Source organism: Mchenga conophoros, linkage group LG19 (genome assembly GCF_057382185.1).
Source record: "Mchenga conophoros isolate Kocher_MC1m ecotype Shallow Benthic linkage group LG19, M_conophoros_male_GT1.1, whole genome shotgun sequence".
NCBI lineage: Eukaryota > Metazoa > Chordata > Actinopteri > Cichliformes > Cichlidae > Mchenga > Mchenga conophoros.
The window spans coordinates 11725265-11752860 of NC_140544.1; the positions used below are offsets into that span (position 1 = coordinate 11725265).

Here is a 27596-nt window from a genome sequence, read left to right on the forward strand (position 1 = left end):
GAAGTGTTGACTTTCAGCACCGACTCTGCAGAAAGCATCAAGGCTCGTGAGAAGACCAGTAAAATGAATTGATGTGTTCTTTCTTTGTCTCTAGACAGCAGTTTGGTCTTGATCTCCTTTGCACGGATGGAGGACGAGTACGAATGCTTCCTAAAGGTTTGCAGCGCTGTATGTTAGCTCATCTTTCATCATGATTTAAGTTTGCAACTATTAACGAGACAAAGATGTGCACACATGCATAAACATTTAAAAAGCAAGAGCAAAGCCTTGCAGCAAAGGGCCTCTACGTCAACAGGAAGTGTCTGACCTCCCAGTAAATTAAAAAAAAAAAAAAAAAAAAAAGGGGAGAAAGTGGGTGAAAGTGTGAGAGTGTGTGGGGGTTTCGGGTGCTGCTGGGCTGCGTTCCTGTGAGTAGCAGTGACCTTGAGTAAAAGCTAATTGAATCGGGGGCCTCACTTCCTCCCATGAGCCCAGTGGAAGGTTGAGGCCCGCTTCTTAATAGGGAAACCCCAAACGGACAAAAAACATTATACTTCAAGGCTTCAATCAGGGGTGAAAGGTTAAGGACAGTGCACCAACTACCAAAGCACAAACTGGCAGCATGTTTTACCGTAAATCTTAGAGCAAAAGCACTTGAGATTCCACTTTGTCAATGCAAAAGATTCCAGGGATGAATCCAAATCTGGGCCTGGTTACTGGGATAGTGCAACACATGGTGCAAATTTTATGATAAATAAATCCAATAAAAAAAAAACCCCAATGAATACGTGCTGAATGCTTCCATCTGTTCAGTGCGGTGACTACAGGTAGAGCACTGATAGGAGGCAGGAGCTTATCGTGCATTGATGGAAAAACTGTCAAAAACTGTGTCAAAGGGAAGAGATTAACATATTTTGCATATCACTCACAATTAAACTGATAAATAGACAGGTAGGACATGAGATTAGATACTTCAGCGTCCTTCCTGTAGATTGTGTATATTAATAGCTCAGTTCATGTGACTCTATTCCAATGCAAAGAAGCTAAGGAACGATAATAAGATCCAAGCTAAGCGCACGTACACTTGCTTTATTAAGAATGCACGAGAACTCAAATGTGGCTTTTGTGCGCTAAGAAAAAAAAAAAAAAAAGTAAAAGTAGCTCCAAATCTATTCTACCCACAATTTTCCATTCCGCCTCATGCAGTAGAAGATTTAACATTTAAATAGCTTTGAGCAAAAATAACCATGCCACAAATGATTAATGTAAAGTGTTTTAAGAGCGCACAGAAATGCTGACACTGATCAAAACGCGGGGACCACAAGCTTGGACTTTTATGGCACAGGAAGTGATAAAACTCCAAATCGATCCCATCTGCTGGAGAACCTGTTTCTCTTTCAGCTGGAGCGCGGAAGGTTTCATCACTCTTTACTCGCCTGCAGGTCTCAGGCAGACACATTTTAGCTGGAAGCTGTTCTGGGATCTGTGGTGACGGACAGCAGATCAGCGTGACTCAAAGTGAGCAAGAGGAGCCAAACATGGGATTTTGATACTGAACCGGGAGAGATTCAGCATGGAATTAGGAGTGAAGATGATTGCAGGAGTAAGCACGAAACCAACTTTTCATTTCCTTTGAGACTGATGAACAAACAGCTTAAGTACATATGTATTTGGTGCACATATAGCGAGAAAGGAGGAGGAGCTTCTTATTTTATCTGTCAAACACATCTAACTGCCACTGCTAGCTACATGTTGCCCATTAGGATCAGCTTCTGTTATCTCCCACATCTACAAACTGCCACACAGCTGTGACACCTGTGACCTGCTCTTCTCCAGTGTCCTCAGGCTGCTTCATGTGTCGCGATGCGTCCACACCCTGCTGAGATGTGTGGGAAACGATGAGCTCTTCTGCATCGCTAGTTCCTTTAGCTGCCAGACCAGAAACTACCAGTTGAGTTTTTAGTGAATGAGAGCGAGGGGGGAGGGTCAGGGACCAACAGAGCCTTCCTGAGGTACAGCCTATAAAATCCTCACATAGATTCAACCAGAAACAGATCTACTGACCAGAGCGCATAGCAGGTCGACAGCCTCCAGCACCAGCTCCTGGTGGCCAATCCTGGCAACGCCGAGCTCTTCCAGGTCCTGATGTGTGATCTTCAGCAGCTGCTCGCCACTGATCTTCTCCCGCTCAAAGTTGCTAACGTACTGCTGCAAGCTGTCATCCAAACCTACAACACACACAAGAAGGAAAAGGGAAAAAAAAACAGCAAATGAGGATAATCTTACCAAAGTATGTTGATGTCATTCACAAACCTTTTTGTCGCCATGCAAAACAAAACCACAAAAATCAGGTGATGTCAGGTTTTTTAGCACGTTCCAAGTGTGCGTGTGCACTGTCCAGATAAGGAGCAGGTGGGATGGCTATCTTTGCTAGATAAACAAACCATAAACAGAGTAACGGTTGAGAGCGCTCAGTCTGTTAGACTGGTTAAACAATGGGTGGCTGTATTTGTGTGTATGCATGTTAGGTCTATGTGGGTGTGGGTGTTTGCAATAAGTGTGTCCGCATCATGGGTGTCCCCTTGCTTCTATTCCAAACTCCACTAACAAATGACTTGGACTGTGACACCAACTGCTACAGTCACTGAACTTACAAGGATGCAGCTCACACAGCCTCCTCTCACACTGCATATGATTTCAAAGCTGTGCATTATAATAAACAAATGCACAAAACATGCCCTCCCTATGCATGCAATGCACCCCTCAGGGGACCAGAAAGTAAAGTTCAAACAACAGAGGAGAAAATGAGCCTTTGTGTATTTTGTGAGTGTGTGTAGCTGTGGGTGTGGAAGTAAACGCCATCGCCTCTCGCCATCAAAGAGCGTACACAGAGGCGGCAGCTGCAGCTACATGGCCCTGCGCCCCGATTCCCTCTGAAAGACCCGTCAGCTGCAAGACTCTCCCACTCTTTCAGACCTCAGCACATGCACGAAGCACAACTGACATTACTTAGCGTGGTGCATGATTAGGTGATATATTTTAAGTGGGGCATCCAAGTTCAAAAGCGACTTGACAATTTTAGCCTGGCCACGTGCGACATCTGCAGATGGGTCCTTATCAAACGTAGAGGTATGAGTGAAGTCCTGTGGGTTTATTCTGTGGTTGCTTTTGTCTTTAAATGGCACCTCATATGTTTATGTCCCTGTGGGGCTCAGTTCGTGCACCTGTTGCCGAGAGTTTGCATAAAGCAAAGACAAAGGTGTGCATGTGACAGTCACTCCTGACCAAACAATACTGAATTGCATGCAAATACTTGTAGCATGCATTCTGCATTAAAACGCATTAAAGCATGAATACAAGCACAACAGTTTAAAAAAGCCATAAAACATATTTTCAGAGTTATGGACTCAGACTGAAATTAAACCATTTTGGTGTTGTGGGCAGGGCTCAGTTTAAAAAGTTCCAGCCACCAATCAGACGACTGTCGTCAGGTGACTCAGCGAGCTCTGCAGCCACAGAGTTCCCATGAGGTAAATACTGTCAGGAGACCTCAGGACATTTTTATAATCACTTCTCATGATGTTTTTTTTTAAGTTATGTCAAACTCTTTAACACCTATTGCATGTTTCATGGTAGCATTCGACTTTAGAGCGAATCTTTCTGTTCACATGCCTATAAAAGAGCACCTTTCAGACACATTAAAACCTCATTATGGTATCAAAGTTCCCTCTGACAGCAATTTTAATCCTTCAGAAAATATAATCCATGTGTGAGAGCTCAAGTCGTCTCCACTGAATCACAGAGAAAATCCATCACGACTCGTTAACCATTAGCCTCCATACAAGTCAGGTCCAGTTAGGCTCATTACATTTTTCTCATTCCTCGGCATGCTAATCTTAGGCAAGCCTTTCAGAGAATTTTTAGGCTTAACCCTCGACTGGCCGGTGTTCTGCGAGGGAATCCACTTCGCATTGTAGGAAAGGGGCTGAGCACTGGCCTGAGCCCACACTGACATGAACACAAGCCAAGCACAAACACAGGGCCAGTCACTTAATGCGATTAGATGAAAACAAAGTCGTGGGTCTGGACGGGGCAAAGTCTCCCTTTCCTGCTGTGTTAAAAAGGCATTTCCTGTGGAATGGTGCCACCGTCCTTCCACCAACAAGGGAAAGTTGTGGTTTAGGCTACAAAAAGAGTTGAAGGGGCTCCAATTGCAGGATCTTAACTGTTTGAAAAACACAGAGTAGATATCAGAAAACACTCTGGAATTAATTGATTGACTAACTGATGAGGGGCTATCCTCTCCTTTAGCTTGTTTTCACTTTCATTCTTTGGCAAGAATTTTCCTAGAAGTTAGAGCTGTAGGCATCAGGAAAATCACTCCGTGATGTTCTGGCTTAGGTTTAAAATGTTTTTATTTGTGCTAAATACAGAAAGGGGACATTTCCCCCCTCTGACACTTAAAAAAATAAAAACAGTGAGGCTTATAAAACATTTATTGTGCCTCAATCAATGGCTGTTAGGGCGTGTGTATGTGTGTGCGAGACTATCAATTTTCATTAAAGGGCAGAGAAACCAGTAAAAGAGATAGAGTGTCACGTTATTGTGAATTGAGTAAAGGGGGAAGCAGAGGGGAGGAGTGTGTGAATGCTTTTGAAAAGCCTGCACAGGATGAAATGCTGTGGAGGTTTATGGACTCTGAGAACCGCTTGGCAAATGTCCTCAAACCAGAGCGAGTGCATGTAAACCGGGAAGCAAAGCACCAAAACACCAGACAATCACTTACCTCCTTCTATTTACATCATCAAAAAGTCTAAATTACTGTGTGCATTTTGACAGCTGGTTCGTGCTTCATCATTCTTTAGCTCAAAGTTGTCCAGTGTGAGATGTGACAATCTGCTGTTTTCCACTTCATATCAGTGTAAATGCATTTTGCAGGCTAACTTAGCATTCTGAATACTTTAGCTTAAGCTGTGAAATAATAAATCTCACTTTTCTAAAAGTAAACTGAGTTTGCTTGTCAAAGTTCTCACATTTCAAAATCTGAACCAAAATCTCGCAGCACTAAGAACTCCTTCATCCTGAGTCTGCAAATAAGTGCTTCATTCCCAGCCCACAGAGGCTCGATCATCCAGGTAAGGAAATCCCAAAAAGTTGATTCTGTTCATCCGGGAACAATCAGAGAGAAGGTGTGAGAGTACCAGTGTCACAAAGAGTTTAAAAAGGAAGAATGGAGAAGACAGACTGTAATCACTGACAGTGCAGAAGATGACTGACAAATGCCAGGGTTAGAGGTTAGAGGTTAGGGGATCTAGCTGTGCCTAATGTGGCACCTGCTGTTCAATGTGGGGTCTCACCACCACACACTGTTTCGGTAAACAGTGATTATGTGCCAAACAGGTTAGCAGCAAAGGTTTAGCAGTACAATGGATAAACCTTCAGGACAGCAGGACAAGAGCTGGACAATCTGGACAACATAAATGGAACTAGACCCGCCTAGTGGCCTTTAAGCTCTGCAGCCTACTTAAAGCCTGTGTAAGCACACAGTTCTGGCAATATAAACAGAGCACATCCTTTTGCAAAAGGTTAGTTTATTCTTATCCTAATCTCAACAATTGGCTGTTTTTTTGTCTAAAGCACAAAAGAGCCCAGGACTCTGTATTTGTGATGAACAACATTAAACAACAGCAAACAGGATTGAACAGGATTTCTGAAACAAGTTCACATCTTTGTCCCAAGGAAAAAAAAAACAGATCAGTTCAGATCCATAATGCTCTTCAGTGCAGCTTTTGGTTGCCAACTTTTCGTTCTCAGGGGTTTGATTACATTAGTAAAAGAGCACGCAGTCTTTCTCCCCCAACAGAAAGAAACAAACAATCTCCCTCCCCCATCTTTCAACCCCTCCCTGTGCTCCCAGTGGGAGCACTTGCCACCATGTAACAGACACACACACACACACACACACACACATAAACCAGTATCCCCACAGGGGTGGCCACTGGGAAAGCTACTGGGTGTAGAATAGCTAAGCCACTGTAACTCCGCTGTCTTTATTTGTCAGCCGGGCCTCTGAACCTGTGGGGAACGGTCAGGAATTTGATTCATTGTTCTCTGCAGAGCAGCTCCATTGTGGGAACTTGCAGCGCTTTGGCACAATGGTCTCTGGCAGGACCAGGCCGTGCAGTAATTAAAAAGAAAGAAAAAGCTCCTCTCGACTACACAGCTAAGCTATCCTGTAATGCATGACTTCACAGGACAACAACAAAGCCTGTACACACACTGGGAGCTGGGGATAGAAGTTACACAATGATCTCCATCTCTATTGCGCCTGTTGTCTCTTCTTCTGCAGACAGTACAAAATGTTAATATTAATATAAATAATAATATTAATCTGAATATATATTAGATGCACGTTTTCCTTCAGTGCTAAAACCTCACAGGCTAATTCATTCCTGGGATTTCCTATCTTCTGATAGCATCGATTATACAAGCCGGTATAATCCATGCTTTAATCTTATCATCACTTCCTCCAGCTAACAGAGTGTTTCACTTTATGTACCCTAATCTTAAAGACAGACAACTACAAACTGGCAGCTACATGTCCCAAGTGTGCTTCGTAAGGGAGAAAAGCAGCTGAGGCTGGCCCCTCCACAGAAGACAAAAGCAGCCCTGTCTCTTACCGGGTGATGGACGATGACTGATGAGAGCTGAAGGGTCAGAGTTCAGGGGGCTGTCGTGGCTGAAGCGCATTCAGCGAGCACGAGTGCCAGCCCCCTTAGGTTCAGTTAATCCTCACCTCTAGCACAGCAGACCGAGTCACGTGACTGCTACCTTTTTAGATTTCTAAGGTTGAATGAGCTGGAAGGGAAGGAGGATGTTGGACAGCTCAGTTAATATCGACTAAGGTCTGGAGGTGATGGAGGTCTGGGCGGAGGAGAAGAGGAGGTTTGGAGAGGTATTTTTGGTCGGGCTGTTATGTGATGACTTCTGGTCACAATGACATCAGAAGACAGAAGAGAACAAGAAACAGGGCAAAGAGATAAGCACACTGCTGCGGGCGCATGAGTACGAGAGTCTTTGTAAACCTGCAGCAACAAAAACACTTGTTGCCCAATTTAGAGGCGTGGGATAAGACTCTGAAACTGACTGGGTCACCGAGTTTAAACCTAAAAATTCCTTCCTTGTATACGGTTACTCAACGCCACACGTGGAACCTCTAACAGCTGCATACAGTAGGCCTATATGCAGGTAATATTAGGGATTCTTGGGCAGTTTGAGTGAGCTACACCTGCACCTGCGCTGAACATCATTTTTGGGTTTAGATTAGATTAGACATCTTAGATCTGAAGCTTTGAGAAGTGACGGGGACTATCCAGTTAATCCTGATTATTCCGATTAAGCTCAGGCAATTGGATGAATAGACTGGCTATCTGTGAATGGCCAGGTTCATTATCTGTTGGTGATTTACTCTGCAATATTTAAGTGATTAAGAAAGGACAGTAAGCAGTCACTGATTGGTGGATTTTTCCCATCAGTCATTATTATGAACATGTAGGACAGGCAGCAACATGGAAGTCTCCATTCTTGTGTTCAACAACTTTCTGAGTCAATAAGCTATCCTGTATTATTGCAGTGTGTTTCAGCTGTATTACACTGTTTTAATTTTCAGTGCATGCAAGACATCTTTAATCGTGCTCGTGTCAGAAAAGTTAGCTAATCAAATGTTTGCTAGATGCACTTTTGCAGTTGTTTGTAAGTCACGAGACTTTCTAGGAGGATCAAATTTGTGTTCAGGAATCATTTTATGTGACCTTTTTATTGATTAATGAACAAAACGCTGGTTCTAGAGCTCATTTCTTATCCTGCAGAAGTAACGGGCTGCACACCAAACTGCTCACGTCACAGGTTTAGAATGAGGACACCGGACTGCGTCAGCCCAGATACCTTAAATTCATCATGCAACACATGAGACAGAATGTAGTAGATGATAAATCAGGAAAGAGTTTTCTATCATTCTAATAAGGCTCAGGTCTGTGTGCGTGGAAAAGACGTCGTGTGGCTGTGCCACAGACTCATGCGTTTCATTTTTTTGTCGTTGCAATAATCTCATAAATATTTTCTTGCTTTGTAAGAAACGATCTGACTGTAACTCCACCGTACATGGAAAACGTGTTCATATCTGTCTGCCTGTCCTCATGCTGGGATCCGTTTTGGCCCAGTCTGCTGTTTGTTTGCTGGGTTTGCAACAAAAACCATTTGGAGCAACAAAATCTGCGTCTTGTTCCTGTGAGTAATCAGCTACATGCGTTTCTGTCCTGGGTGATTTCTTTTGGAGCTATGCTAATGAACAAGGGTGCAAAATCAATCAATAAATAAATATGGGTGCATGGCAGAAGGTTCATCAGGCTTATAAAAGCAGATAAACTGCTTGTCTCTTGAGAAAAAGATACGAGGTAATAGTTTACGCAGGTAAGCGAAGGAGTTGGAGCAATAACCTCTCAGGCCAACATAAATACCCATCGCTCTCCAGTCGGCCGCCTGGCCACGCTGCAGCTCGTTACCGCAGGATAAACACGTTCTAAAGAAAGCAACAAAGACCTCAGAAATATCTCAAGCCGCCCCCACCTCTCTCCTGTTCCTGCCTCTCCGCCCACCACAATATTTCGTCTTCCTGGCCCCACCAAGGCTCATATTGTTGTGCTTAACCTGTTGACAAACATCAAAACATAGTCACAAAGCTTTAAAGTCACAACACAATTGCCGATTTTATCATTTAAGAGCGGAGTGTTGTAGTTTTGATCGCAGCAGGTGATCAATCAGACAGAAACGAGGACGCTCACTCCGTGAAGCGCTGTTTTCGTGTCAACGCGACTTCAAAAACACTCACTTTGTTACAACCTAAGCATCACTGTCCCAAGAAAAAATCTATAATTAAAGACTGTTGTGTTCTGCAAAGAGACAGTGATGGAGAGAAAGAGGCAAACGTGAGGGAACAAATGTCAGAGACAGAAGCTGTAAATGAACACTTTTAAAACACTGCATCCAGAGCAGGCCTGAAACACGGCTTCAAAGCCAAATGCACTAAGACACAGGCAAAAAACAGGGAACTCGGTTTAGTGTTTTCCCATTACATGTACGGTGTATGACCAGGGTGGCCCTCCATGCTGATTACAGACCAATTTACCAGCGCCATAATAGCTGCCTATGGAAACCACAATAAAGATGAGCCATGTTTGGGGGAGGAAATGAGTCCCACTGATTTAGTTTGCCATGGGAATACTGTGCTAGACGTCCTCCTGACGCTGCATGTGGGCATATTTTCTAGCAGAGACAAATTTAACTTTGCATCCATTGTGCTGTTCTGTTGCATGACAATGCTTTCTGAAACAGACAGACAGACAGAAAGAGGCCTTTAATTAAACTAAAGATATCTTCATATTGCTCCAGTGGCTCATGTGGTTGAATGTAGTCCAATCCTAATTTTGGATCGACGAAAGCATCTTTGGATAAGAACCTGCTAATTGACATAAATCTATCACAGGGCAAAGCAGTAAAAAGATCGACTTTGCTGCAAAGCCAAGCTGAGCGTTTACTCGATCTAAGCTGACAGGAGGTTCATCTCTGGCCCCGACAAGCTGGAGGTCCACAACCCTCCACAGCACAGCGTTTTACTGCGGCAGTGCAAAGTGCTGCTGGTGGTCAGCCCCCTCAGCCACAACCAGACTGGCCGAGGCTGTAAATAAAGTTAAGGTTACTATAGTGACAGGGGAAGTGGGAAGAGGTCGGCGACAGTGGAGGGTGGGAGATTTGGGAGGGTTTTGAGGGAGGGAGAAACCTGGCTCATGGCCAGGTCAGTGGAAGAGGACACGAAAAGACCGAGAGCATCATTTGTCTGTCTGACGTTACAGGCAGGCACACGTTTTAAATAGAAACAGAAACATAAGCATGATTAGAAGCGATCGGCTTTCCCATAAATCAATTAAAAATAAAGGATTAATCGTGACTAATATTCTCTTTATGACAGAAAGGAGAACTTCAACAAATTATGCAACGCAAGACATCACTAGGCAGCCTACAGGCAGTGGGCAGCTGATCCTGTTCTTCCTGCTGCAAGGGGTGAGGGAGAGGGAGGGTGAGTCATCTTCAATGAAAAGATAGCACTGAATGACAGTGTGTCACCCACAGGCCAGGACAGGGCACCCGTGACGCACGAACACACAGCATGTGATCTGTGCTGTCCTGGCTTTGCTGTCCCTACATTCTGTTTTCTTGCTGTATGAAATAAATGATAGCTTACACACACTCACACACACTCACACGCTACTTAACCGGTGAGCTTTGTTTCGAGTCTTGCCAGCACCTGCCGTGCATCTTCCTCACAGAAAGAGTTGTTCCTACAAATAATAAATGTGCTGTTGACTGGAAACAGCTGGAATAGGTTGTCATATACAAACAGAGAGGAAGGTCACGTGACAGAGTTTTCCCAGGTAGGCTGCACCACTGGAAACAAAAGGGAGGATCAACAGAATCTCCCCTGATTGTTTCTTCGGGTCCACAAATCTCTCAAAGAGGAGCCGCCACTCCCTGTCCAAACAGTCGAACCAACATTTGCTCTAAAATCTTTTGTACAACGCTCCGAGTTTGTGTCTCAGACAAAAAACAATGGTTAGTTCAGTATGTGGACTGGACACAAGAGGATGAGTTAGAAGTATGATGACTGTTGGGTGACAAAAATAGTTGTTTTTCCCCCCATTCTGGGATAGGGAAGCCCGGGGAAAATGTGCAGCGTCAAGTGAAACTAAAGTCCTCGTCAGCTGGTGCAACATGTATGACTTCACTAGCATGTGTTTGTGGAATGTTTTGAAGACTCCTGAGGAGACTTTCAGCCACGATAAAACGAAAACAGAGGTTTGTCACCTGATTATGAGCTTTTCTTAATAGAACAATAGAAATCTGACCTGAAAATTACGAATAAACAAACACAAAGACTTTGTGTTTTTCGAGGAACCTTTTGTTCATCAACCCATTCAGAGCCCATGAAGCCACGCAGATAGTGGGGCTCATTAATGCTTTAAAAACACAGACTGGCCCATTAATGCTGCCTCATCTATCGCCGCTCTCTTGCGTAACCAGTGAATGAGAGCTGACAAATTAAAAAAAAAACCATCACAGGCGAGTGAAAACACAAACACGAGCACGGAGACCTAAAAAAATGTGCGTGGTGATACTAGCACCTCTGTTGTGCATATATAAACAACAGTGGATCAGAAAAAAGATAGTAAGCAAATTAAAGCTTAGTCACAAGAATGTATTTCCCACAGGAATGACAATTTTATCCTGTGGGAACAGCTAGACAGGAATTCAGCCTCCACGGAGGACTAGTCTGAACATGCACAGATCTGGCGCTCGCCCAAGTGCCCGGCTAAACCCCAAAGTAGGCGACAGTTCATAAAACTACAGATCACTTTATAATCATAATGACATTACACTCCATTAGAGTGTAAGCAGGTGGCAGGATGAAAGAGCTTTGTGTGTATTTGGTCAGCGAGGGGGACCGACCTGACAGGCTGTGGCATTTTTAAATCCGTTAAAAGCAACTGGTGGCCCCAAATGCAACAAAGGACATGTGTGACCTGTTTGGACTGCTCATTCACAGAGCCGCTGGTTTGGTTTAGCAGGAGGGAGAGGGAAAAAAAAAAAAAAAAAAAAAAAAAAAAAAAAAAAAAATCACAGCACTTACATTCCTCTCATGTTCGGAGTTTATTTGAGCATAAATGCATTAGCGGTGCTTTGATAACAATATCAACCCAGGCACACACTTCCTTTTCCCTCCTGCACCAGCGCACACAGGTCCGGTAGCATTTACAGACATCACCGGGAACAATCGTGACACATACCAGCGAGTGCACGGGAGCATTTCACATCCCTGCACGAGAGGTCGGTCAACATGTGACGCCTAAATACACACTGGCCTGCTGCGTCACCTCAGGTTGTTGCTTTCAGTCCCGTGACTTAAGCATGGCACTTCACAGGCCAATGCTCTTAGGGCAGACTGAGGCCAAACAGCTTGCAGGTCCGACTAAGCTGAGCTCATCAGGGAGATTTGCAATGCACATTTTAGATTTGAATGAAAAGCAAACTGGTGTAGCTTCGGGTTAGCTTGGACGTGGGATCAAACTCGGGCTCCTCTCTGCTGACATTGTGAGAATTAGTTATAATGTGCTCTACATGCAAATGCAAACTGATATCAGTGTGCTGATAACAATCATTTGACCTATAAAGCGCCATACGCAAGAAAGTATACCGTGTAAACACAATGTGCCGGCTGCTGGTGAAGCTGCGGAGGAAAGTCATTTTTAAGGTTTTATTTATGCAGCTGCCTTTTATTCAGACCAAATCAGAGTGTGAAAAACCCCGACGCTGACTGTGTTCCCCCATGTTGGAGCTCCTGATGCTGTCAGGCTGGGATTCATGTGACAAAAAGGCCACAGAGGCCATGACAGCAACAAAACCACAGCAGTGCCTTTGAGTAACCTCTCCCCAGGGGGAATCCTCTTACAGCACTTCCCCTAAACTCTTTTCTAAAGAAACATTGTTATGCGCGCATCACTAGAACTCAACAGGTTAAACTTAAAGATGCAGAAAGTGTTAAAAAACAAAGGCTGGACTTTACGGGAATTAAACAGTTTCACTTGAATACATCATCCCATCCTGTTACTTCCTTTTCTGAGTGAGGTCGTTAGACGGAGCAGACAGATTTCTGCAGCTTACAGAATATGTTTGGATTAATCTGACACTTGTTCTCCTGATGCATATACACACAGTTGCTCCAGCGTAAGGCTTGCTAAAAATGGATTAATGATGCTTGTGGTGGCTATCCAAACATAGACTCTACTTTCCTGATAGAGCCGGCACTAAAACAGGGGTAAAGGATGCCTTAATAAGGGTGAGGTGTCTGGACAATGTCTGTTCTTGCTCCCATATAGGAACTCTGTTTCAGTCAGATAAGGATCATGAGCCATCATTGCCCTCACCTTCCTATCCTCTCCAGAGATAAGGTTGCTGAAGGCACCCGTCAGTGAAGCTACTCAACAATCCTTTTATTTTTCCCAGGTTCGAATTTGGTGAAAGACAAAAGCACATTGAGCACGTTTGTCACCTTTCTGACAAGATAACCGACATCTCAGCCCTTTGGTGGGAGACAGAACAGTGCTTGCACATGCTTGTCATTAAGGACGTGTTGATCTGATATTTGGATAAGATATCCAAGTATTAAGTTGGTGGTGTTTCACTGCAGCTACACCCACTGTGGTCGAAGTGAACGGACGCACCTGAAAAGCTCCCACAGCGACGATGCTTTCACTGTCTTGGTCTCGCTTGGTTTGTGTTCGCTTCGCCACTTCTTTGGAAGCTCTTGCTGGACTTGATTTCACTTCAGCTGTCTCCTGTCTGCTCCAATCCACACTCGATAAGTGTGTGTGAGGAGCAGGTAAAGGATGCGCACTCAGACTGAGAGGATGTAAAGGACAAACCAGCGTGAACGCAATTAACAGCAACCTAATGACGCTCACGCTGAGCTGAAATGAGACTACCGGTAATGAAATTTAGGTGAATGAAGCTAAGGAAGCTGAGCTGAGGCATAAAAGAATTGGTCTCGGTCTGTTCCACACAGTGAGGATTTACATCTTACTAATGTAACCTGGTTATCAGATTTTTGGGTTCTGGATCGGATTGGAAGTGGAAAAAAATTGGATCAACACACACTTGCTGCTACTCTTCTACCTACTATTGAGTAGATGAGCAAAGCTTGGTAAAATAAGTCCATCACTGAAGTTTACATGTCCAACCTGCTTTACAGACACAGAGCTTTGAAATTTGATAAGCCAGGATACATTTATGGAAAACACTGCAGGACATTTCGGCTGTATTGCAAAAGCAAAAAAGCAAAAAGCCACACAGTAAGACTGTATTTACAGATACACTGATTCCTCCCAGCAGCTGCAAGGTGGAAAAGAAAAATCTGAATTACATCCTATTCAGGTGTTTGTATATATTGAATGCCACCCTCACCATTAAAACACTGCTGTTGTGTATTCAAGACTATATTTGGAAAATGACTAGCAGCATGTCTAAGCCTTAATTTCAAAATCATCACAATGAGCTAAAAATGCATTTACTGAAAACATGGTGTGTTCTCAGGAAAGTGCGGTCAGTTCCCCGGAGGACGTAATCCCACACATGACATATGGCATACCAGTCACAGAGCACTGCAGGTCCAGCTGGGAGATCTTGTGGTGAAGCAAATGTGCTTCAGGACATTTCCAGTCCCCACACATAGAAAACAACAACAACAATGTTTGAATTGAAAGGGATCAAGAGTGACAATAAACATCCACCAGCGACCACTTGATCCGCTGCAACAATGGAGGTGTTTAACAACAGCTTCAATACACAAGAGCAGCCCCTGTCCAGCTCGGGGAAACAGCCCGAGGCAAACGGGAGTAAAGGTCTGCACAGAGTGCTTCCTGAGACTTTCATTTGGCTTCTGTCACACGCACAGCAACTCTGCAAACAGCCGTGTTCGGTGTTGGTGCGAATGGTCAACAAGCGGCCGTGACCCCGCTCCGGGTGTGCGCTTTCCTTCAGTTTGACGCCGTTTGGCTTTGGTATGAAAAGATTACACAAGGTTTCCTTCAGTCAAACAACACGAGTGGTTACGTGCTGTGTTATGGCTGTGGACGGTGCAGCGGTCACTGAGGACCGAAAGAGGCCTTTTCTTCTCTGTGAAAACTGGTGGTGGCTTTTGGCCCTCCTTTAAAAAGGCTCTTTGCTTTTCTTTAACAAAGAAAATGTTGGCGCATGAGCACAGCCAACCCAGGGAGAGGTTTAAATGACCAAAGGAAGAAGTGCAATATCACAACGCTTCATTTTTTTGCAGCTCTGACTGCTTAAATGCAGATCCACCTGCTTGCAAAGTTATTGTTGTCTACACCGACGACAGCACCTCTGTGCAAATGTGATTCAGCAAAGCCAGAGCAGTGACCCTGGAAGCCTCTCAAGTATAAAAACAAAACTTCATCAACCGTTTTTCATGCACCAGCTTCAGCAGGGAGCACTTCCCTGAGCGCGTCAGTGCATTTCACTCAGTTCTTCCCTTCTGATGTGTTTGCAGGAGTCTGCAAATCCAGTAGCTGGGACCTACAGAGACAACTGCTGAGTCAGATTTTCAGGTCACTGACAGTAGTGGGGCCCATATACACAACTAATCCTCCATCCACAAATGCCCGGTCAGGCTCTTTTCACAGCACACATGGAAACTAACCCCTGACAATCCCCTTTAACCCCCAACTATCGATGCGCACTAGCAGGCACGCCTCATTCAGCAGTTAATACACCACCGCCTACTAACTGTTACACTTCCATAAAAATACAGAAGTTAGCTTAAACTTACAAATCAGTATATGAAAAAAGTTTCCAAATGTCCTTCAGAACAAAGACAGACGCTTTGATCCCATCACGAAGAGCCTGCGCTTCTTTTTCCTGACTGATGACCACAAACTTCAGTTTCTGAGTTTGGCATCTCTGCAACTACTCCATCCACTACGTAGCTTCTTGCGCCGCACGCCATGCATACCTATGCTGTGACTAAAGTCTGGTTCAGAGAATATTTATGCCACTAGCATACCTCTCATTCCTCTCAGAAAATTAGAAATAGAATTTATTTTTTAATGGAGAAAAAAAGATCAGTGCAAACTTACAGACAAATTATTCGGACTTTCTTTAGAGATTTTAAAGCTCCAAAAGTCCAGAGTACAGTGACTGTTACACATCAATATCACTTTCTTTAAACAAATAAAAAAGCAGCAGCAAATATAATGAGAGACACTTGGATACTGTTTGTTTCTGACTTCGGGATTTGTGACACCAAACTTAGGACAGTCAGTGTATTTAAGAGCCAATCAAATACATTTCCTTTGTTAGCACAGTGACAAAATAAATCTCATTATCAAGTGTTATCAGTAGTACGACTGGCATGTCAGGGGACTGCTTACACAGCCAAGTGTCATTTCTTTGTCCTTCTTGTGTAAGTGAGAGTCAAAGAAATGTAGTCCCATTGTTATGCGCCTCAGTGAAGGTATGCTGTCACGCAGTTTCTACGAAACTAAGAGCAGATAACCGAGGAGCGACTCTGCGCTGGGGCACAGAAGCCTTTGAACAGCTTCTCTTTTAATGAAGTCAATGAGATTTTTTTTTTCCAGACTAAAATCTAATCTTTTCAAAGTGCCTCACTTACCTCTCATCCAGTCGACAACTTGCTTTGGCGTCCACTTGGTTATCGGCTCCATGGTGTGCTCAGAATAAAATCAGAGAAAGAGAAATGAGCCGAAATGTGGCGGCGCTGATGAAGAACTCGGAGAACTGTTTTCTGTCACATTCTTCGCTCCAGCTTCGCTCTCAGCGTCTGTTTGTGTTCACCAAATGAACAACTGTGCGCACACTCGACCGGGAGGCTGGACTGAAATCCCCCTCAGGTCCTCACCGCTCGGGTTGGGATTGATGCTGCATTCACGTACTGCCGGGAATACTCGGAAAAATCACAATTATTCCTTAAATGCCCAGTGAGCCCCGGTGATTAATAAAACACTGATACACTTAACAAATATCACAGTTTATATTTTCACATAGTGCAGATGCCTTCATAATAGTGCTTACGTATCAAAAACTAATACCGAGATATGAATTTCGTTACCATTGCATCATGTTTTTCTTTCTTTCTTTCTTTCTTTCTTTCTTTCTTGTAATAAACCAATTTTACAATTTTCTAACCAAAAACCACCAGAACGCCCGAGTGGTGATATGAATTTACGGAGAGTACCTGAACGCAGGTTTCCGTGTGTTCGCCGCCCTCGTTTGAAAGTGGAGGCGTGAAACAGTGCTGACCGGTTTGTGTTGTGTTGCTTCAGGAGAAAAAGGAAAATACAGAACAATGTGAACAATCATAATTAAAATAGAACATTTTCCTCCGTTTGTGTTGAGCACTTGAAAGGCCTCATAGATATGATTAAGCTATTGACCTAATGTGACACTAGCTGAATTTGTTCTCTTATATTTGAATGAGCAGTCGTCAAAATACAACATCGTGAGACAAACAGGAGCAGCAGAGCTTTGCTTGTGCTTTCCTGGAACCTGAACATGACTCGGCACTGCTCTCTGCTGGTGTCTTGCTTCTTTGCAGCGTACACTCTGCACGCATCTCTTTATGCACACGCAATAATATAAATTAATATTCCCCATTAGCTCATTTAGAATGGACACACTTGTGCAGTGCAGAGAAAATGAAGTGCAGGCTACGTTGGGTCTGATGAGGGAATCAGTTACTTGCGATATTGTTCTTTTTCTCTCAAAAATTATTTTAAGAGCAGAAAATGACTTTTTAAAAGGGGAATTTAAATGCAGAAAAATATTATCAGGACTATGCTGAAGGTCTTCCTTTAAAAATCTTTATTTGTGATTTTTTTTCTTGCATGACAGAACTGGGACATATAATAGGTAACATGATGCAGACTGGGATTGGACAAAGCAGCTGGTTCAGTGGGTTTACAGTGCTGCAACAGGTGGACACTGCACAACAGCACAGAAAGCGTAAAGGTCACGTTATGGGGAATGTGTATGTTTAAAAGTATGAGCCAGGGGATATATAAAATTTGACCTTTCGTGGGAAAAAAGGTGCAGCATCGTGGTGGCTGCAGTACAGTGTTGCTTCTTTGTTGTGAAGTTGTGTAACCCTTTTGTGATTTTTTTTTTTTTAGAAATTTATAAAACCTCTCAGTCAAACTCCAGCGAGCGACCTTACAAAGAAAACAGCACTGCTCGCTTCTTTGTTTTCTAACCGTTTCAAACACACCTAGAAAGAGTTCGGGCCCTACCCATCAATCCACTATTGTGCAGCTGCACACTCTGCTCTCTAATCAGCTCAGATTAAAGCTCTGCTGTTATTAAACTGGGGCATTCATCAATTTGTTGTCACACATAAACTGGATGCCACAATACACTGTTATACAACTCTCGATTTGCCTGGTCTTCTGTTCTTTGTTCAGACGTGCTGCTTTCCAAAATATAGTTTGAATCCAACCCCTCTCTTTGGTTCACATATAACTAAACCTCTTCATCACCTCTGCATCATAAATATTTCTGCCTCCAGCAAACAAAAACCTCCTTGAGTGGTTACATGCGAGTGGTCCGGACTGAAGAGGATTTAGATGGTGTGGAATTTGGGGAATGGCCTCTTGATAGGATTAGGGGAAAGACTGGTGAAGCCGAGGAATCAAAAAAGTGATTTGAAAAGATGTTGGACTGGAAGGAGAGTCAAATTTTCCTTGTTGCAGGTCAGAAATACAGAAATGCTTTAGAGGAGGAGCTGCAGTACGTACAGTAGTCTGGATCTGCTTAAACACAAAGTTGTCAAATGATTAAAAATCCCGCAAAAAACCAACTCTCTCCTTTGTTTTCTGAATCAACATTTATTTCAGTCTCCAAATACAGGAAGTCCAGTTTTGGCAGAGTATATTATTCTGGCATTTACATTAAAACCAAGCTAATAACGTCATATAAACAAAGACAGGCACATGAAACACCAGCACAGGAAGTCATCCACTTCACCTAAGATGAGAGAATATAAAAGGCTAAAGATGTTGTTTTAGTACAAATTAACCACACTTCCTGCTACTGACAGGTTTGTTCTCTAAACACCGAACAGGTTTAATATAGGAGGGGAAATTTCGCACAGTGTGGCATGTGTGTCGCCATATACTCAATATGTTTGGTAGCAGCTGTGTGGGTGGTCTGACTATATTTCTCACACAGCATGCCCAACTGGGGATTCTGAATGTCATCAAATGACTATAAGCAAGTGTTTGAGGGCATTCCAAAAGCAATCCATAATGAAATTATCTCCAATTTAGATCTTAGCGGCTTCATTTACTTCATTGTTACTGAGAAAGTGTGTAAAATGAAAACTGTTTTTAACACAGCGCTGCTCTTATTTCGACTTTTTGAGGCGTGGTAAAGATCCTCGATGTTAGTGTTGGCGCTGAGATGAATCCTCGCGGTATAAGGAAGGCCTTTGACTGATACAAAGAGAGCAGTGTTGCAGAAACACACTGATGGTCCTTTGTGCTCGGATTGTTGCTGGGGGCTTGAAATGAAGAAGCTATGAAGCCTTAGTCTCTCTGATGAGCCTCATCTTTCATTTTACACGCATACAACTTTCAGACTTTCAAAATAAAAATGCAGGTTAGATCAATATTTCTAAAGATCATCTATGGAAAATGTTCTCTACAACAAGCACTCGTCTGATGCACACAATTTAACCCTTTTATCTCAGTCATTAAGTTAAGCAGTACATATGCGTCTCAGTATATAAATAGAGGTTAATGCAGTGAATGCTCTGTGTCTTTAAAGTGGCAGCTGAGGATCTTTACTACAGTGAGACATCAAAGGATGAAGGGTTTACAGGGAGCTTTAGGGGGCATTCTGTGGATTTGAAGGAACGGTGGGTCTGGCGCTGAGGTACTCCAAAACAAAAACCTGCAGGATCTTATTGAGGTTCTCAATAGTGGAACGGTCCAGGTTTTGCTCGTTGTCATCAAACGTGTGCCACACAGACGGAAAGGGGGAGGGGATAAGGTGAAGGACCCGAACACCTGGCAGAGAGGCACATTATGAGGATCACCAAAGAGAACAACACAGTAAGGGCAACTGCTGATTTAGTTGTTGTGTTGCTTGAGGGTCATACCTCTGTTTAGGAAAGGTATATGGTCATCCAGCACATGGCCCACGTGGTGATTTGGCCAGAAATACTGCACGCTGTTAGGATGGTCCACCAGCTGGCTCATGGAGTGAAGACGCTTTTCTAAGTTTAGAAAAGGCAGAGCAGAAAATAAAAAGTTCAAAGGTTAGTGAAAACACCTCACATGTTAATTATTAATAGTAAAAATAAATAAATAAATAAATAAACAAACAATTTGCTGTATTTTCTTCTTTCAGCTACTCATCTGCCTCTGTTTCCTCCTCAATTCAATTCAATTCAATTTTATTTATATAGCGCCAAATCACAACATAAGTCGCCTCAAGGCGCTTCATAGATACAGAGAAAAACCCAACAATCATATGACCCCCTATGAGCAAGCACTTTGGCAACAGTGGGAAGGAAAAACTCCCTTTTAACAGGAAGAAACCTCCGGCAGAACCAGGCTCAGGGAGGGGCGGCCATCTGCTGCGACCGGTTGGGGTGAGAGAAGGAAGACAGGATAAAAGACATGCTGTGGAAGAGAGACAGAGGTTAATAACAGATATGATTCAATGCAGAGAGGTCTGTTAATACATAGTGAGTGAGAAAGGTGACTGGAAAGGAATAACTCAATGCATCATAGGAATCCCCCGGCGGCCTATGTCTATTGCAGCATAACTAAGGGAGGATTCAGGGTCACCTGGTCCAGCCCTAACTATATGCTTATCACACCAACCTATCACACCAACCCTCTGCATCTCCTCCTTCGATACCTCCTCTCAGGTCTTCCTCTTTTCCTCCTGCTCCATATTTAGCAACCTTTGTCTTTTATCTCTCCTCTGCACATGCCCAAACCATCTCAGCCTTGTCTCTCTAACTTTGTCTCTAACTCCTCTCTCCCTGCACCAATCAACATGGCTGTATCTGTCAAGGTACGGCTGCGTGGTGGCAGGATGTAGGACCCAAACACAGGATTTACAACACGGGAAGTTAACTGAAAACGGCAGCTTTATTGCTGGAAATAATTCTACACATTTACAGAAACCATCCCAAAAACAAGGAACTGGAAACCAGAGAACTAGGAATTTACTAGGAGCACAGCGGCAACACGCAGAAAAAAGGATTTATGACATGACAAAGACAGAAGAAAACACAGGGCTTAAATACACACGGGAGTAATGAGGGAAACAGGAGGGAAACACGGCTGGGACTAGTCAGACACAACGAACGGGGAGGAAGCAAAACTGAATACACTGAACACAGAACAAGAAACTATCAAAATAAAACAGGAAACATGAGATCTTCACTGTGACAAGGAGACATGACTGACAAGGGGAATCAGACATGAAACATGGAGACAAGAGTAACTAAACGTGGAACACAGGGCAGGCATAGCGATGGAAAACTAGAGACTAGAAACTGAGCATATAACACACACAGACACGACTTAAGGAGACACAGCTGACAGGGAAGACAGATGAGTAAACATGGAGACAGAACAAAACCTAAACTATAGACGTGGAAGGCAAAGAAACAAAACCTAAGAACTTGTAATCACAAAGAACTTTGGAAGCTAGAAACACAAAAGACTAAACCCCGGAAAGCTCTAAATCTAAACACTGGGTCACCAGGCCCAGGACCGTAACAGGATCCATGCAGGTTAACTAGTTTCCATTAACAACCCTTTAAGCCACAAACCCATGACTGTTATCACATTAATTTATTCATAATCTCATTGAAATGTTGCAATTAAAGGATAATGTGTTACAAAGGTGAATAGCTTCTATATGGTGATGACTAACAAGACTCATGTAGCTGCTAATGTTTGGTGATCACTCAACCTCGCTGCACCAAAGACAGCATATTATACATAAAGCATTAGTGAATGATTATTCACCGATGTGCTGAAGTCTGGAGAGCCAGGCTGTTGTGCTTGGAAACTGGTTGCCAAAGCGAGGACTGGGAGCGCCGATCAAATCCAACAACACAAACAGATCCTGGAGGAGCAGAGACAGGACGGGATGAATGATGCCCATCTCTCATGAGAAACTCTGTCTACACACCCCGGCGGTAATTCCCCGTTAAGCAGCTCATTCCCATAATAATCACACCTCAGCGGTGCTGCTTTGAGGTGATTACATCACGTGCTCCACGGTGCTGTACATAAAACACACCAATCTGTCTTTCTGTCTGTCTACACGCATGCACACACACGCTCACACACCAGCAATGTTGGGAAACTTTATCTCCCCAGTTTTTGGATAACAGTTATCTCTTTATAGCGTGGATACGGACATATATACCGGGTACAGTGACATCATACTTTTATAGAGCGTGTAATAACTTCTGCTCCATATAAAGCCCTCCGAGCCTCCCTGGTGATGAAATAAGTGGCTGTGTAATTCTTTCAAATACAAAACTATTTAAGAAATGCACTTCAGTTGTTCGAGTGTGTAAGAGGAGATCAGGGCTAAGCAGATTGTACTGAAATTGATGTTGGCTAACAAAAGGATGATCTTGAGTGTGCTTAAGTGATTATCCTAATCCTCCGTGATTTGGACAGAGAAGAATTAGGAGAAGTGATGTTTACAATGCCGTGCAGTTGGTTGGTGTCTGCGGCTCCTGGAGGATGCGCGGTGGCCTCCATCTTCTGGGCAAGGTGGCGAGAGCCATACAGGGAGTCTGTGGCGGTCCACTGAAAAAGAGCCTCCTCCCCATCAAAGAAGAGTAACTGCAGGGTCAGGTTGGAATTTAAGCTCTAAACAGAGTAAAAACAAAAACCAGTAGAATTACTTTTTATCCAAGAGTTTTGCTGCCATCTAGTGTTGTTTCATAGTACTTGACAGAAAACTAAGAAAAATGTTTTTCAAGGGAAATATTCATTTTATTCTTTTGCTTCATTGCTCTTTTCTAGAACAGATTTTTTAAACACACGATTTATCAGCTCTCATATTGATTATGTGTCCTCTCGTCCACAGAATGCATTTGAATTCAGTGTGCTTCCTATTTCCACCGTGACCTCTGTGACAGACAGTTGAGTGTGGAAAACACGTCCCCTGGCTGATCTCTCTGTCACAGACGATGTCACTGTCCGCCCAGCAGACAGGAGGCTGAGCTCAGCTGTGGAACAGGAAAAGGGCAGAGGAGCTAGCTGCATGAATGCTAATGTTTTTTTTCTTTTCTAATGCATTAATACTGAGCAGAACAATTAAAACGTGTATGTACTAATTAATTTAAAACATCCAGAATGTAACTTGAAATGTTGCTCTTATCCCGATCTTGAGTTGTAGTGTGGACGCCTGCAGGTTCACAAATGAATATAAAAAATATTTAGTGTTTGAAATGTGTAGGCTACATTTGAGCAACATTTAAATGCCTTTTTGACATCAGGCATAGAAAGCCAGCAGTGCTGGAGCAGTACCAATAGCTCTGGTCTCACCTAAATGGATTACAGCCTTCATCAATGCTGGTTAACTCAACGTGTCATATCTCTGCTGTGAAAAACGTCTGCATCCTCTTATTCCCTGACTCTGTGAAAGCTCTTAGCAGACGGCACTGGGCAAATTCTTATATTTCCATCATGTAAGGATCAATACGAGCAGTGAATTGATCTTAATAAGTGTAAAACATAGTGTAAAACATAGAGCCAAACTCTCGTATTTTCCTTTTTGCAAGAGATCCTAACTGGTGTTTAAAATGCACTGGTGTACTGGTGGGAGCTGTATTACCACACAATGATGGGCAGCTACGTCAAGTCCTGTGAAACAGGTTATAGCACCACCTGTGGTGGCAATAACATGAAGTCTGTGGACATTTATGCACAACTCACCGATGGTCCCACCGGAGCATTTCAGTCAGGCTGAGTTCTGGACTTTGACTCTGCCGTTGCACAACCTTGATTGTTTTCAGCCGTTCTGTTATAGATTTGCTGCTGTTCTTGGGATCATTGTCCTGATGTATGCCCTAGTTTTGGTTGAACCTTAACATTTTACATGATAACTGAGGCCTGTAGAGTCTGAGATAAAGCTCTGGGGTCTCTCTGGCCATTACACGGTCTGACCTCGGTTTGAATTCGGTGGGATGCTCCCTGCTGGGAGGACCGGCAGCTGTTTTGAATGTTTTCCGCTTGTCACTGATGTTTCTCTCTGGAGAATGATGGACTTCCAACTGTTTGGAAATGACCTTGTAACCCTTCCCAGATTGATGAGCAGCAACAGTTGCTTCTCAAAGCTCATCGCTGATGTCATTCATTCCTGGCATTGTGTTAATGCACACCTGAGTCGCTCACGCTGATGATGATCAGCCAATCAAGTGTGACTGATTAGCAGCGCCTGAGCACTTGTCTCTTAATTCCTATATGAGGACGTAGTTTAAATTGTTTTTCACAGTGGTGCGAAATCTTTTCCTAATAACTACAGAGCCTGGGTGTTTAAGATAAAAATATATTATATCAAAGTGCTGCAGGTAGGAAAATTGAATGCTCTTGGTGTTTTGTTACCTCTGGCCAGGTTTCCTTTCAGCTTTCATTTGTGTTGTTGTTGTGTGATGTTGTGTTGTTCATCGTGATTCATGACCACAGTCAAGTCAGTGCTGATCACAACCTCTAAAACACCAAACACATTACAGACTAGCACCAAAAGGCTTGGGTTTCAATGAAACGCCTGTTACTAATAATGTATAATGTACCATTTTAGCTTACTGTGCCCTGCAGCTGTAAATCATGACTTAGAATTATACCTTGTGAGCTTTCAGATCCAGATCCAGGGCTCTTGCCAGCTCCAACATCATGGCACAGGGAACGGCAGAATCCGTGGCTCCTTGGAACTCTCTTCCGTGCCATTGTGGTGGGTAGTACTTGGAGTCGTAGTGACAGGCTAGGACCAGGCGGCGTTTGGCTGATGGGTTCAGGGTGGCAATTAGGCTGGTGAAGGGCAGAGGTCCATATGGTGTTTGTGACACAAACTTGTCCTCTGTAACGTCCCACTGTGCTCCGAGCGAACCGAGGGTTGTTTTGATGTGCTGCGGACACACACGCAAAGGTTTTTATGTAATTTAGCCTCTCCTTCATCTTATCATCTCCTTACTACTTAGCTAAACCACTGAATATACTGACCTGATTCCTGTTTTGCAGAATTAAACAGCATTTTATTATTACCAGTGGAATTGCATTTACTACAAATGTGGAAAGTGTCCTCCCAGGTGTAAAACATTGTGGTTTTTTGGAGGAAATATAACATTATTTTTACATTTTTCCTGCCATCCAGACGTGTGCACACATGATGATAGTAAAGATGACTGTTCCTCTAGTTAAAGACACAGATCTGGTATCAGATCAACTTACGTCCTGCACAGCCTGGCTGCCAGCAGACCCTGGATACCTGGTAACGAGCAGTGGTCTCAGGTCCCTCTGCCACATTTGCTCTACATCAGTGTGCGACAGGGCAGCGCGCATCTCATCCTGTGTTAGCGTGACAGCTGTGTGGTACAACTGGACAGGACCAAAGAAGCAAGAGATAAAATGAATGGATTCAACTGATACTTAAAATAAGTGGTTGTCAGAAAAACAACAAAAAAGTATTGCTCAGCAGTCCTACGGCTTGTTTTTGTTCATCACTGCAGAGCATAGAACACAACAAGCAATTCATAAACATCTGTTTTCACACAGCGTGTGCAATGGTCCACTTTTTTCCTCAGCAGCTGTTTAATAGTAGCAGAGAAGCCTGTGATGGATTCAAGTTAAGTAACTGTGCGGGTGACGCATAGACTGCTGTTGTGTCATAATGATACGTTCATCCTGTCATGTGACAGGAAAGAGCGCTAAGATTACAAACATGGGGAATTTGGATGTTTCATATATGCAGGAACTTTGGGGGAGGAAAGAATAAATGTAGCTTTTTTAACAGAAAAAATAAAGGAAATATGAGCTATGAGTAACTTGATCATATGGTAAAGCTGTTAAATAAAAGACAGTGTCCTTAATAAGCTGTGAAAAAAGCCTGTCGGGACACAAGAGCTAATTAGAGCTTTGAGAAGAGACACAAGTTTACAGAGTGGCTCCTTTAAAAAAGCAAGCATCTAATGAATAGACAGGAGGCAAAGACAAGCATAGTTGTTAACATGGAATTACTCTTCTTTAGTAAAATGCCAGTTTGCGGTTTTGTGCAAACTATAAGAGTCAGTTCAATGACTGCTGATTCACAGTCGTGGCCTAAAAAACCGCATTGATCTTCCAATCAGTCCTGTTTCATTTGGTCACAAAGTTCACCTGCTGAGAAACACTGTTGTCCTGGTAATAAACAGGGAATCGGGGGGGAAACAGCTGAGAGTAAATATCAGAGACCAATCTGTGTGCGGCTCCATTTTTTCTATTAGGCCCTCAGCTAGTACTTAATTGGGAATGTGGTGGAAACGAGCAGCACTCCAAGGTTATAAAATATTTATATAGATTCAGAGCTTAAAGGAATAATATTAAGGTTATTATCAGTTGATGTGGTCATTATTCACTTAATGAATTAGTCATTTATATTTATGTTATGTTTGTTGGAGTTGGAATAAATGGCTGAAGCAACAAACTGACAGATTAACTGACTCTTTGCTTCGGCACTGCTACATCTGCAGAACCAACAACAACATTTGCTCTTCTTTGCAGACAACAACAGAAGATACGTTCCCCAGGTCTGTTTATTTCAGCGGAGGCACAAATATTCACTTACAAAACCTGCTCCCAGTACGTCTTAAGCCCATAGTGGCTGACTCATACAGCAGGCCTGTGTTTGCAGAGGGAAAACTATAATTATGTGGTCACACAGACTGAATACAGCCCTTCAAAGAGCTGGGGCTCACTGAGCTCATAGAGGGTTAAAAGGGGGTCCACTTAAGGTCTATAAATACCAAGACCCACAATTGGAGGATCAATGATGATGGCTGTGCTGCCATAGCAACCAAGCACAGGGGAGAGGAGAAGAAGAATATGAAGAAGATTTATGTCCAGGGATACCCTGGTGTACCTCAGGAGAATTACACAACAGTGTTAAAAGCGCAGGGGATTGTTCTAACGTCATGAACACATATTTCACTTAATTATAAAGATGTATCCGATTACTTGAGAGCCTCTCTTTTTCTCTTATGGAGTAATGTAACAGCAGTAACGGTGCAGGTAACCACAAACAATATAATCACAATATAAAGACATTAACATGCTAAAATTACTATTATTTTTTTTCTACATGGTTAATTATTAGTCCCAAAACGATCAAATCATTCAGCACAGATGCTTTTAAATGATAAAAGCATCACAAAGACAGGAAATAATGACAGTAAGCAGTCATGCTCGTGTCGAAAGCAGGTTACTGATGGTCAGAGTAAACACAGCACGTGGTAAGTTCTTATTTTAATGGATTCATATTTGGAGCAGATTTCTCTCAGCGTTTAAACACATGACTGTGAAGCAGTACCACGGTGCATTCAGGCCCAGAACGCGAGCAGATCCTTTGAATATATTTACCTTTTCTTCTGTCCATGGGATTCCGTTGGTGTAGTGGATGAGGGTCACGCAGACAGCCACAGTGTGAAATAAAGACATTGTGGAGGCAGCGTGGCTTCGATCAGCCACTGATGTAGTCGCTCCTTTGCACATTCCTGTCTCTCCTCTGTGAAAGCTTTCAGATCATGTGAAGAGCAGGAGGGAGGACTCTAAACCGCAGCGCGTCACCGTCTGTGTGTGTGTGTGTGTGTGTGTGTGTGTGTGTGTGTGTGTGTGTGTGTGTTTTTTCCACTCCCAGGAACCGCATGGGTGCCTGACACAGTGACCCCAGAGTCATTTGATAGG

General features: G+C 43.3%; 2 protein-coding genes across 3 annotated transcripts in view; both read right to left on the minus strand.

Moving 5' to 3' along the window:
* Nucleotides 1-16915, minus strand: part of LOC146551812 (connector enhancer of kinase suppressor of ras 3-like) — a 42978-nt gene extending 26063 nt beyond the window's left edge. Inside the window, exons 1-2 of the mRNA XM_085256196.1 lie at nucleotides 16274-16915; nucleotides 2044-2207 (exon numbers count right to left, since the gene is read on the minus strand). Coding sequence (XP_085112322.1) covers nucleotides 2044-2207; nucleotides 16274-16325 — 216 coding nt within the window. The 5' untranslated portion in view covers nucleotides 16326-16915. The remainder of the gene's footprint in view (nucleotides 1-2043; nucleotides 2208-16273) is intronic.
* A 1565-nt stretch (nucleotides 16916-18480) lies between these two features.
* On the minus strand, nucleotides 18481-27454 carry qpct (glutaminyl-peptide cyclotransferase). Of its 2 annotated transcripts, XM_085257628.1 has the most exons (7): nucleotides 27273-27450; nucleotides 25110-25256; nucleotides 24506-24787; nucleotides 22359-22526; nucleotides 21666-21765; nucleotides 19775-19891; nucleotides 18481-19682 (listed from the first exon to the last, which is right to left on the minus strand). In XM_085257628.1, exons 1-7 carry the CDS (start codon nucleotides 27402-27404, stop codon nucleotides 19501-19503), a joined length of 1128 nt encoding a protein of 375 aa, XP_085113754.1. In that variant the 5' UTR covers nucleotides 27405-27450; the 3' UTR covers nucleotides 18481-19500. The 2 variants fall into 2 exon arrangements, with proteins under 2 accessions (XP_085113754.1, XP_085113755.1); XM_085257629.1 differs by lacking the exons at nucleotides 18481-19682; nucleotides 19775-19891 and adding an exon at nucleotides 19898-20300 and having other exon boundaries at nucleotides 27273-27454.
* Between the last annotated feature and the right edge of the window lie 142 nt (nucleotides 27455-27596).